The 13,714-nt window shown below is 34.5% G+C and overlaps 1 protein-coding gene across 8 annotated transcripts in view; it reads left to right on the top strand.

Annotated features, from left to right (window-relative positions):
• LOC129579316 (CUGBP Elav-like family member 4) overlaps nucleotides 1-13,008 on the top strand; it is a 337,351-nt gene extending 324,343 nt beyond the window's left edge. For 5 of the 8 annotated variants that reach the window (XM_055469281.1, XM_055469278.1, XM_055469283.1 and 2 more), the window contains 4 exons: nucleotides 3,480-3,557; nucleotides 7,472-7,648; nucleotides 8,314-8,478; nucleotides 8,935-13,008. In XM_055469281.1, the coding sequence (XP_055325256.1) occupies nucleotides 3,480-3,557; nucleotides 7,472-7,648; nucleotides 8,314-8,441 (383 nt within the window). In that variant the 3' untranslated portion in view covers nucleotides 8,442-8,478; nucleotides 8,935-13,008. The remainder of the gene's footprint in view (nucleotides 1-3,479; nucleotides 3,558-7,471; nucleotides 7,649-8,313; nucleotides 8,479-8,934) is intronic. The other 3 variants (XM_055469279.1, XM_055469285.1, XM_055469280.1) reach the window with 2 other exon arrangements.
• Nucleotides 13,009-13,714: the final 706 nt, after the last annotated feature.

Below are 13,714 nucleotides of genomic sequence, written 5' to 3'. Positions count from 1 at the left end.
CTCTCTCTCTCTCTCTCTCTCTCTCTCTCTCTCTCTCTCTCTCTCTCGCTCGCTCACGGCCACTTGGATGGAAAATTAACTTGATAAAACCAGCCATCAAATCATTTTTCAATGCCGTAAAGTGAATGAAAATTATCAAAACAAGAAAACTAACGCCAAGCGCACATACAACCAACTGTATCAAAATATCGCTTTAGATGAAAATGATGCGTCGATTTTTGCATGTCATGCCGTCGATGACAAGACAGTTTTTTTTCTCTTTCTCGGTTTGTGCTTGCTATTCACCATTTTTCCCGTATTTGATATTATGATAACGAGAGAGAGAGAGAGAGAGAGAGAGAGAGGTAGCAATTGAAATTTTAATGAGCTCGTATCAACACTGTTGATGCACTACATCCGTTGAACAAAGCGGACGTCGTTCGCCTTGAATGTGCTTGTGTTAATTCAATAAGATACGAACAATCTACAAGTATGCATTGTTTGTGTTGATAATGTGCGCATTTTTTTTCAATTAGGTGTGCCTAGCAACGGTTTATCACGTCCATATATACAAAAATCCATCATCAGCCATTTTAACGACTTTTCCATGTGCTGTGTGTAATTGAGCGCGCACACCAAATAACTCAATTGATTTTTGAATGAAGATGACCGGACACACTTCAAGCACTGCTTCAATTTCAGTCTCGCAAAATCGACGAAACAAAGAAAAAAAACTCAGACCCGCTGAAAAGCTTGTTGAACATGTGAAATGTATTCGATGGACGAAATAATTCAACCGATTTGATTCATTTAACCATAAAAGTTGTGAGCCAAACAGCCAACTTGAATAGTTGTGAAAATTTTACAACCGCTAATGGCGAAACGAAAGAAAAGAAAGTGGAGAGAAAGAACCGTCGATCGCACTTAAATTCATTGCCATTCCAATCGGTCTACGTATTTTGGTATTAGCGAGTATCAAAATATACAGCTAAACATGTGAAATTACTTGGAAATTGCATTTCCATTTCCCTTCAAACAAAAGTGACTGGCAAGATTTTTTTTTCCTTCGTCGAGTTTGCGTCCGCTGCTGGTGTTTTTGCTCTATGTTGTTTATCAATATTGTGAAATGCAATACAGAGTTTGCAATGATGCTTTGGCTTCCATCGCCGACGTATGAGCCCCATGGCACTCTCCAGCCAAGCCAAGCCAAGCCAAGCCAAGCCAATCCAGTATTACTACTGCTACTGGTGGTGGTTGATGATGTTTTTTTTCTTCTTCATTTGTCGATAAGTTCGGGTTCATGCATTCACAAATAAGGAACCGACTCGCTACTTTCTCAATACATGCCAACGAGGTGAACCCGGCTAAAGTCACATGGAATGGGATATCTACCTCATTAGCCGTTCGTATAGTGCAGTTTGCAGTTTAATTTAATTGCTCTCTTTAATCTTAATGTGGTCCATTAACCATCATGACTATAATTATTGTATGCCATATTATACACACGGTTATGTCGTTGCTTCGATAGAGATCACATTTCGTGTGTTGAATGCTTGAATGGAACAGTCACCCATTCATTCATTCATCCATTCGTTGGTACGTTCGTTCGTTTGTTCAAACGTTTGCCTGCTTTTACGCTCATTCATTCGCCAGGAGCGGGCGAGACAGAGAGATGTTTGTGTGTGTGTGTGTGGACTTAATGGAACATATATTACAAGCTAAAACTGAGACTGCAGCTCAACTTGACTTTAACATGTGTTGGATGTTTGATGCTGGATACTGACTGGATATGGCATATCACAGTGTGCTTATGCATTTAAGTAAACGATCTATTAAGTTCTTTTTTCTCGAAATGCTCTATGGCGAGACCATACATTTCGAATCGGAATCGTAAACTTGGCCATTTTTACAATCGATTCAAAATCATTGCTCATTCCATGCAAAACAAAACGAAAATCGACCGTCCCAAAGCTCCACTTTTGTGGCACCATTTAGCCATCCGACACAGTATCAAACAACAATTGGTTGGACGGCAAATTAGCCAAATGTTAAGAATGGCAAAAGGATTGTCCGGGAGAAAGAAGAGTATGCCTCTGTTTCTATCTCTATCTCACAGTCGCATAGTCGATGTGATAAGAATTGCCGCTAGAACGAGTTTAGTCGAAACTCCGATTTTGCGACGACCGTCAGAAAAAAAAGAGAGAGCGAGAAAATACCACAATACCGGAACTGAATTTAATGTGCATAAATAGAAGCGAAACATTTTTAGTGATCACCATAAAACTGCTGCATTCACTTTAAGCCCGGCCAATAGATTCTTGAAAAGTCATTTCGTAATGGCAAGTTTTTACAAAATCGCTCCCTTTGCTATACTGCCACCGTCATCCTCTACCATCGTCTTCCCCACTATTTTGCCAAGGCCATTGCTATTGTCGTCTTTTTTTCTCGGTAGTTTGCCTTTCGGTTTACCGTCTACTGACTTTCCATTCTTTGTCATTACACTTTTCTGTTTGCAAATGATATTTCCAACCATTTTCCCACATTTTATCCTGCAATTTCATTTACACTTTGGTTTTTCGGTAAATTGAAAAGAAAAAGTGAAGACAACGAAAAAAAGGGGAAGCAAAGACGAATTTTATATATGTATATAAAATCAAAATGGGAGAAAAGAAAAACGTGCCATTTCAATGGGTTCCATTTGGTTCTTTTGGTCTAAAAGCACAACTTCGAAATGAAATAGCCAACTGAATGAGCACATAATTGAAAGTCACTGGATAAATGTACTCTGAATTGAGTGCATATTTGAAAGAGTGAAAAAGTTCCCGTTAACAAACTACCGTTATAGTCGAGTTAAGCAAACTGCTATCGGTGTTGTACGGCTTCGGGTTAGTTTGGACTTTTCTTTTTCGAAATGATTTTGTTCTCAGTTTGTTCTCGGAATAATTTCTCCTTTTTCTTGTATTTTCGAAAAATATGTGAATTGGTCACGTTTCTGTTTTGTCATTCAATATATTCTCAAGCGAAAACCTATCGCTGGCATCTCCCCCTCATATTACATCTTCTTTCTCGTGTTTTGAGTGTTGCGTGAGCATGCCATTTTTTTGAAAAAAAAATCATTTCACAAACATTTTGTTGACTTTAATTTTTTTTTCTTTCTATTGAGACGAAAAAAAAGTCTTGAAATGTTTCTGTCTGTCGTTTTATCGCGCCGACAAATTAATTGATCCGCATCCGTCGGGAAGTTGTGCAAATTGTGAACAGTCATCGCAAGACTAATTATAAAGTAGTTGCATCGTAGCCAAACACAAAACTAATGAAAATCAAATACGTGTCTGAAATTGAAAACGGCAATACATATAGAACCCAATCCAACAACAAAGCAAAACACAAACAAAAAAAAAAACAACCAAATCCCTGAAATCACAAAATTATTGTTAGATGTCCGTTGATGTACTTTTGTATTTTTTTTTTTTTTTAATACCAAAACAATTTGAACGCAGCTTATCCTGCCGTATACGGACAGTTTCCACAAGTAATTCCACAACCATTGGCTGCAGTTGCACCATCTCAACGAGAAGGTAAGTTTAATCAAATGAACCCTATCAAAAACGCCTGATAACAGAACAACAAAACGTCAACTCACATAAAATTAAAAAACAAAAAAAAAAAAAAAAACAAACAAAAAAACACACCTACACGCAACCAAAATACATACGCAAGAAGCTCTTGAAGCTTTCGATCAGTTCAAACGAGAGGAATAAATAAAAAATCAAAACAAAACCATAATGATTCTCAAATGTAAACCCGCTCCATTGCGTTGAATCCCTACATAAATTTCCATTAATTTCTTTTCGGTTGGATTACTGTTACATTTATTATTTGCGAATTCATGACATCGTATGTTAGAACACACATACATCCACTGCGAAACATCAGGCCAAGGTTTATTGCATTCTTCTTCATTTTTTTTTAAATTCTTTTAATTGAATATGGCCAATCATGCACACAGCACAGCACACTACATGCATTATTCAAGCGGCAGAAAAACAATTTCGGCTCTTGTTCAAATTGACGTAGGTACGGTGGCAGAGAGCTGTGGATCATGAAAGTGGTGGGCATCGCAAAATCAATGTGGTGTGCAAATGTACAATTTAATACTGAACGCGAACACGTTTCTTGCAACGGATTTGTTGTTATTCTACCACCACCATAACCACTTGTACACCACCGCTCCTGTTGTCGTCGTTCTCAATCATTCACAAACTAACTTCGATCCCGTTTGATACACAATCAATCGATGAAAATTCCCGTTCTTCTTTCATCCATATTCTCATTTGATGCCGCTTTTTTGCTGTCAACATTTTGTTTTTTTTTCTCTTCTCTGAGCTGGTCAATAAAAACTATGCTGCACTTACAGCACTCTGTTCAACGAAAATCAACTTCGCTGCACACAGCAGCAAAGAAATGCTGCGATAAAGCATAAAAAAGTGACTCAACCTCATTGCACACAATTTCGCCTCGATATTCTCATCCACTCCGTCTCTCTCTCTCTCCCTCTCTGTCTCAAATCTATGAACAGAAATTGCGCATGTTAATAGCAAAATATATTCAATGTTGGCATTGCAGCTTGTTTGAGAATTGCTTTATGAAATTACTAAGGATAAGAGAATCAAGCCGAACACACAACAGCACGAACATTTTGCGAGCACAAAGTCAAAGTGAGATAAACAATAGATAAAAATGTGCATTAAGCAAACACCCCAGCACCACCAAGACAGAAAGATAAAACATCACAACAATATTTGTTGAACAAGCCTGCGGAGGACTAACGGGCATCGGGTGAGACAGAAAGACGAGAGAGAGAGAGAGAGAGAGAGAGAGAGAAAAAACGATAATAATAGCAGCAGCAACAACAAGATGATGTCGAACAATTGAATCCGAAATTGAGGCGGATATAAAGCGAAAGAGCGAAAAACATTTTTTTTTTCTGTACAAAATCCTCATCGAACATAGTTCAACGTAAGCTTTCGATTCAAAATCTCTTTTTGTCTTTCGATCACTCTCTCTTTTTCGCCACATACGACTCGTTGGCATACTCGTTCTCGTTTTTTTTATGAAGTCTGCCGTTTTTATACACAGCGAGAGAGAAAGAGAGAGCTTTGTTGGTATTGTATGTGCGCGCGATGCTCAATTCCAAATTGGCGAAATTCAATAAAATATCTACTCAAAGTCAATTACGTTCAAACAGTCTGGATTTTATTCTGAGCCAGCTGCTTCTCACTTCGCCACTTTGTCTATTTGGATGTTTTTTTTCCCTATTTTTCTGCTTTTGTGTTATTCCATCGGAAGAGGCACAAACTGAATGATGGTGTGAGTGCACCGATTCAAATTTTCGTTCGATAAAAATGAAGCGCGTGCTTTTTTTCCCACTTTTTATCTTTTCAATTTTGTTCGCTGTCTCTCGTCGCTGCTTCTCATCTTGCCACAATTTTCGTGGTTTCGCCCGAAATTTTACACTTTCGCTTCGTCATGTGATCAAATGCACTAGTTTGCGTATTGCGACCGGCCAGTGTGTGTATGTGGTTGCTGCTGCTGCTGCTGTGTGTTGCTCGTAATGAAAACGATTTACGGCAGATGTAATTTTTTTGTTGTCCTTTCGGTTTTTGGTTCTCTACTTTTCTGTCGCTGTTTTCCGTTGGAAGAAAAACCGTTTGTGGCAACCACCCTTTCACGCCACTTTACTATGTCTTTCTATCTCTTTCTCTCCCTCCCTCTCTCTCTCTCTCTCTCTCTCTCTCTCTCTCTCTCTCTCTCTCTTTCAATTTCTCCTCACAAACTATCGAAACTTTCGTTTGCTTTTTTATCAGTTGAACTCTTGCCATGGCTCTGACGTTTTTTTTTGGTGATGTAATTCCAACCAAATCTACATTTTTTCATTCAATCCTTGTCAAATTGACCTTTTTTAAATTCAAATTTTGACTCTCGACTTCGATGTCTACTCTTTCACCATTCTCTCTTTCTTACACACACACATTCCTTGTTTTTTCTTACCTTGTTCTATCTAAATAACAAATGATTTGAAAAAAAAGACCGAACTGTTGCTCGTAATTTGTTTGGAATTTCAACGAAATCGTCCGCTAAATCCGGTTCATTTAACTATGAATGCTACATGTGTATGTTTAATGTTGTTTGTCTTGGTGTTTAATATTTACAAAAATTACCCGTATATACATAATTATTGTTCGATTATTCTTTTTTTTCTACTAGACTTTTGTTTTACATTTTAATTTCATGCCAAATTTTCTGATTTCTGTTATCACTTTTCATTTGATTCATGCTGTTGCGTTTTTCATTTTTCGTTTTGAATTAGGTGGTGGTCATAACGCGACGGATAGACAGGCAATGTTCTCTATTACATTGGACTATGCTGTCTGTCCGAGGCATTATGACCGCCACCCGGAAAATTTCGCTTTTGTTCCTCATTTTTGGTTCGGTTTCAACTTTTTTCTTTCTTTCAAACTACAAATCGATGTAAATTCTTCAATGTGATACTCGCAATAATACTGAACGTAACCATATTTATTGCTAAATCTTGAGATGTTGTTGCTCGCTGTATTTTTCTTCCATTTTTCTATCCCGTTTTGTTTCTATTTAATCCGATAATGTTATGAACCATTTTGTCCAACTGTTTTTTGATTGTTTTTCCAATTTTGTTTAACATGAAAACTGACACAAATTGAATGTAGTTTGTGGAATTTAAATAAGAAAACAAAAACAAACGATGAAACAAACAAACAAACAAAAATCCTATAATATTTTTTATCGCCTTTAATATTACCATGAAAGAACAATATTTTGTGAGCATTTTTTTTCTTCAACATGAAAACCAAAAAAAGGGCCAAACTTTGATCAATTTATACATGTATACTCTGCTTCACAATATTACAAATATAGAAAAGCTTCTTCTTAGATTCATTGGTTCGATTAGTTGAATTTTTTTGGTGATGAAAACGCTGACGATATTGAGAAATATGCTTTGAATGACAAACTTTTCGAGATTGGTGTTGCTGAAACATGTCAAGTGAAACAGTTTCATGGAAACTTTTTTTTGTGTTTTTCATAGATATTTTCAATTAAACTTTTCTTTTTTTTCGTTTACTTCAGTTTGAGTTGAAAACTACATAGTTTTTTTCGTTGTGAGTTTTCGTTATTAAATAAACAATTTATAGATTTTTTTAAACTCATGCAAAAAAAACCATATTTTTTCAAAAACTCAAAGCACATTTCTCGGAATTCAAGCATTTTATCCGTTTTTATTAGCAAACAATTTAGATCAAGCGTTTTGAGTAAAGAAGAAGTGACCAAAAAAAAAAATGGCTAACAATAAATCCTAGAAAACTAACAAACAAACAAAACAAAAATCAATCAAAACAATAAAAAATGCTATCCAAATGTTGTACCTATTGACGGAATCCTTTAATGTTCTTTAAAGACTTTTTGATGTTCCCAGGATGCTCGATTTCTGGGCCAGAAGGCTGCAATTTGTTTATCTATCATCTGCCGCAAGAATTTGGTGACGCAGAACTAATGCAAATGTTCCTTCCGTTCGGTAATGTTATCAGTTCCAAAGTATTCATCGATCGGGCAACAAATCAAAGCAAATGTTTTGGTGAGTACATCATTTTCATTTCTCACGTGTTGACACTCCATTTTTTCCGCTCTCATTTATTCGAATGCATTTTTGAATGAAATTTCAAGTTAGGTACTTTTTTTCTCATTTTCCTTTATAAGTAAAATCGTTTAAACTTCCAAGCGGATAGTTTTTTTTTCCTGTCGCTCTCTTTGTTTTGTGTTAATTTGCATTTTGTGCAGCGTTTTATTTTTCGGGTATTTTTGTGTTTAAGTTTTATCTAGTCATTTGAGTGGCCGGTGTGTCTTCAAAGTTAATTTTCCATTTTAGTTTGTCGCCTCTCTTAAGCTCGGCTCTTTCTGCATTTCATGAAAAGTGCACACGGTAAAACTAAATTAATTCTCAACGCTGTTGTTTTTTCTTCTCTTTTTTTGTGTTCTTGGTGTTCGCAATTTTATGGCAATCATCCGGGGATGTGCTTGCAACTGGAAAATATGCCTTTCAACTTTCATTTTTGCCCCATCGATGGTCGTGATGATGCACTTTATTTTAATACACAATCGACGCTGTTCTCTCACTCGATGTGCTCGTTCTTCTCTTTTTTTTCGGCGGCGGTGGTGTTTACGACAAACCATGTCGCTTCATCACTGGCTAACATAACCGGTTTGTTGATGCTGTGCTGTGTCGCGTTTGCCTTTGTATAGGTTTTGTGTCGTTTGACAATCCGGCAAGTGCTCAAGCAGCTATTCAGGCTATGAATGGTTTTCAGATTGGAATGAAAAGACTGAAAGTTCAGCTGAAACGACCAAAAGATGCAAGCCGACCCTATTAACATAAGGATTAGAATCACAACAATATGGCAGCAGTTGGTGAGTAAAAGCACTTGATTTTTCCTTCTTTTTTGCTTTCACGTTTTTTTCTACACTTTTTCGATAGCAGTTGACCTGCTATGCACACACACCCACAATGCCTAAGTTTATTGTTCGTGTTGAGTGAGTTCAGTAGAAGTTGATTTCTTTTCTCTGTGTCATGGTATTCCATACTGAGCTCATTTCCAACATGATATTTTGGCACTGATTTACGTGTCTCATTAGCAGTGTAAACTTAAATGTCTCTGTAGTATTTCGATCTAGTCAGTTAACTTTGATAAAAATCAGGAATTGTGAATGGGATGCTAATCAATCGCGATCCATCCATCGAATTCAATTTATAGTTAGTTTAAGCGTTAAAATACGATTTGAAATCAAAACAAACCCAATCGGTCGGATAATTTATTTAAATTCATTTGTTCTTTTTTTTTCGTCCATTCTTTCGACTCTTTCCAGATGAAGCTCTGAACCATAAGCTAAATTAAATCCAATAATCAACAGATAACACTCAGTTATATAAACGAATGATAACAAAAGTAAAAAAGGATGCTTATTCTTTGATTTTCTGTAACCAACACAAAACCAACCAAAAAACAAACTAATCATTCAACTTCGATTCTTTCTCTGCCTCAACGTCGGTTAAATATATCAAATCAAAATTATACGCATATTAGATGGGCGCCAAATTTGCAACAAATAAACACACACACATGCGCATGTCAATCGTTTGTACCCCGTTACTGAGCGAGCAAGCAATCGCTGTTGTACATTATTGCGATTATCTTTGGCGATACCAAAATTAGCTCATTTTATCAATAGACAAACGGATACACCGGACATAACACGTCAACCTAAACAACAACCAAAAAACAAAAATGTAAAACACATTAACATACACAGACAGAGAGACAACATACATTTTTATGCATTTCAATTAAATTAAGATGTGGTGACGCAGACACAAACAAAAATCTCTTCTCAATAACCAATAAATTATTTATATCCTTATGCGATACATAACTTATAAACAAACAAAAACATAACAATCTAAAACAAAAGACGTATTTTTTTGCGAGAAAATCATATTTCCGAAAATCACTGACACTTTTGAAACTTAACTTATTATACACACACACTAACACACACAAACATGCAGAGAAAGAAAATGAATATCACATCCATTAGATTTGAACTACACAATAACAAAATGAAAAAAAAAATGTTATAAAAGAAATTGATAGAAAAATTAAAATTGACAAAAAGAAACAATTTAAATTTAGAGACGATGGAATGAACAAAGAAACAAGACAACAAAATATTTGCAAACAGAAATGCTTGCAAACATAAGATCGGCTGCAAAATGGTATTTTATCCACTGTGGTTTTTCTCACTCATACGATACATGGAAATGAATTTCTTTTGTCAAAACCAATCAAATGTTACAATACATTTGAAATGAATTGATTCTCACAATCATCCACCATCCATCAGACTAAAACACAATTATCTCTGATTTGTAACTCATCGAATCCGTGCGTTTAATTTTAAAGAAGAAAATGAAAATAACCAAAAATTTAGACTAGTTTGTTGCATTCATGGAAAACCATATCAGCAAGTACGCAGTGATGTTTCCACATTGTTATTCCAAATGCTTTATTTCCTTTAGTTTTCTCCTGCTAGGGATTTGAAAAAAAAAGAAACAAAACAAAACAAAATGAATCCTGTGCCATAAACGAAGAAAAAAAAAATCAATACGACAAAATATCGTAAAATCACAAACAAAATCATTTTTCTTGAGAATAATTGACGGGAAAACACCGACAAAAATTGATTCAATTTACTCGCCTATTTCGAGCAGTTTCATTCATAAGCATTCATTTATTACACATTGATTTTCGACGTTGAGAGCCAAGTTCGATATGTTATTACGATATGATAATTTGATGAGGGAAAAAAAAACCGTTCGGTCAAATAATTGTTTCGAACTAATTTTAATTGGAAACCTGGTGCTGTGACTACTGCGCTCCACCGACCCCACAAACAAAACAAAAAACCGAACAAACTCAAACAACACATTGTCTGCATTGGGTTTTGTTTCCTCTCTCTCTCTCTCTATCGAAACGTTTCGTAATACACATACACACCAAACGTGAACTGATCAAATCGACATAAGTATATTTGATAAAATATACCCACAATACTGGACATAAAAATGCTAGACATTATAATTGCATTAACAATTGCTATAAACTTACATAAAGAAAATACTCATGAAAAAAAATAATCGAAGAGGCAAATGAGATGAATAATAATCATTTAGACTTATTTTCTAGATAGACATAATTTTAAAAGAGACAACAACAACAACCACCTAAAAAAATGATCCATTCATTGGTGGTTTTTTTTTTCTCTTATTTGGACTGTTTACCAAAAAAAACGCTATTAGAATTAATCAAATCGCATTGTTTATTTGATTTAGATGAAAAAAAGGCGAGAGAAAAAAACCCAAAAGTATATTCGGCCAACGAGAACCATAGTCATAATAAAATAGAGAGAGACAATTTCATTCGGATTGAAGTACGAGATTTTTCCTCAATAATGCTACATTTATTTGCAATGCCTGCTAGCTGGACCCTTATTTTTTTGACATTTGACACCAGCGCTTGTCCAATTTAGTAAGAAGTTAAACGAAAAATAACACACGAACTCCTATATCGATCACCGTGTATAGTGTTTACAGTTGTTACTACCGCGGCGCATTCATTCGTTGCTAGCAGGCATTGTTTATTTGCATATTTGGATTTGTCGGAATTGTCCAATCCTAATCCTAAAAACCGAATCTCATTCAAAATTGAAACACGTCCATTTTCGTTTACTTTCAGTTGTAATTCCTTCGAATCGGAAAATTGAATTAAGTTGTATGAAATCAGAAGTTCGTTTATTTTTCACTTTCGATTTCTTTCCCGTTTAATTGTTCACGTAAATTTGGATTCGCTTTTGTTTTTTTTGTGTAAATCAAAGGTGGGCAAAAGTGTCATGGACAAGTCATTACGATACACACAACCATCTGACAAACAAACAAAAACTTGCATTTCGAATGATATTGCGGTTGAAATGTGGTTGGGTATGGAGGGTTGGCGTTAAGTTTGTGGCATTCTTGTCCACCTCTGGTGTAAATCAATGATGTGCATCAGACAATACATACGAGAAAAAAAATTGACACACTTACACACACGCATACACACGTACCGATAGAAATGTTATTTGAAACATGCGATTTCTATCGATACCACATCAATCAAGTTTTACATTTCAACCATTCTTCAGTTTTTGTTTTTCATTAGAAAAAAAAAATTTGGTCCGATTTCAACCGCAACAGCACTTAAAATGTGTGAACAATTTGTTGAGTTGAAATAGCACTTTTTGATTGAATTTGACGGATTTCCCCTGCCTCCCGTTTGAGAAGAAAAAAAACAATAGACAAACATTTTGCTTCGGAATATTTCCCAAAATGAAACACATTCACCGCATTCATCAAAATTAACTTTGAGAGAAATACCGAGTACATTATAAATATATAAATATATTATGCAGATACACTTCCACATGCCACACACAAACACATACACACACACACACAGCAGAAAAAAGGTATCCTTGGTTTAGCAGCTAATTGAAAAAAAAATACTTAGAGATGAGAAAATTAAAGGTAAAAGTAAATAAATTTAAACAAACAAAAAATATGGAGTAAAATACTGCATAGGAAATTCGTTTCGCCTTTTTTAGATTATACATTATACATATTACATGAAAATATATATACATTTATGAGCATAAAATATTTATGGTATATTTTATTAACTAGAATACCAAGGAAATAAATAAAATGATAAAAAAAAATAATGAGGAAGAATAAACGGTGAAAACAAAATACAACAAACAACAAAAAAAAACCAAATGTAATTTTTAATAATCTACAGCTAAGATGCGCCAAAAATTAATAATTAGATTTAACAAGAGGAAAAAAATTGAATAAATTTAACGGTTCAACTTGAAGCGAAATAATTAACGATTTATTTAAACAATTTATTATTCTAGTCAAAAATTAAAATTTAAACAAACCAAACAACAACAACAAAAACCAACTACTTATTAACGATTGACAACACACAGACACAATAGAAGAAAAAAAACCCATCTCATTGATGATGATAACAATAATGACATAAAGAAACAAACAAATTGAATTATTAATTTAGCTATTAAACAATAAACAAACACACACACACACTCTCTCTCACAACATATATATACATACTCATTATTGAATAGTTGACATAAATTAGGCGTTTGCAAAGAAAGAAACAAAAAAAAATGGCACAGCGCAGCATCAGCAGTAAGAGCAGCAGAAGCAGCAGCAGCAAACTTAGTTTTTGACTATAAAATGAGAAGAACAAATGAGAACACAAAAAGACGATGTAGTTTAGTAGACGATGAAGATGAGTAATTAAAGTAAACCAAAAAAAAAAACACACACACACACACAAAATCATAATCAATCTATTTTAGGAGTTAGCAAAACAAACAAAAAAATTAAAATAAAACAACTAAAGAAAATCGATATATTTATATATAAATTATATATATATTATGCACATTATGAACTAAATAAACGATTTTGAATTATCTATAAATAATTGATATTGATTAAGGACATCTAGTAAGGAATGCATTTACTGTGTATAGACAACATTGAATAATTTCTTACTTACTTGATACTTCTTCTTCTTCTTCGTTTTAATTTTGTTTTTTTTTTTCTCCTTTTCTTGGAATATCTACGATAATACTACATATTTTTTCCTTGTTTTCACGCGATCAAAGTGTCGTTAATTTTGTTTCGCGCTTTTAGGGCTCAATATACTCAGATTATGGTTTTTCGATTCTCTCTTGTTCTTAGTTTCAATTGAAATTGTTGCTTACATTGTATAGGGCTGTAGGTATTTTGAGAGATCGAATAGATGAAAAAAAAAACAACTAGTTAAAGTCAAGGGAATAGGATTTTTTGGCCGATAATTGACATTTTTTTCTACCTATGTTACTAAACTACAATATCATTTCGAATCGGAAAAACAAAGAGGAACTATTTCGCTGCAAAACAATCCGTTTCATTGGATGAATGTCCTTCTTTTTCTTCATGTTTAAATCAAAAAATTCCACCATTTTTGGGTCTGTAATC

Source organism: Sitodiplosis mosellana, unplaced genomic scaffold (assembly GCF_009176505.1).
Source record: "Sitodiplosis mosellana isolate CC-2019 unplaced genomic scaffold, AAFC_SMos_1.0 Smas_scaffold_6226, whole genome shotgun sequence".
In the NCBI taxonomy this organism is placed as follows: Eukaryota; Metazoa; Arthropoda; class Insecta; order Diptera; family Cecidomyiidae; genus Sitodiplosis; species Sitodiplosis mosellana.
Note: the sequence above shows the minus strand (reverse complement) of the source record. Positions and strands in the feature narration are given on the sequence as shown.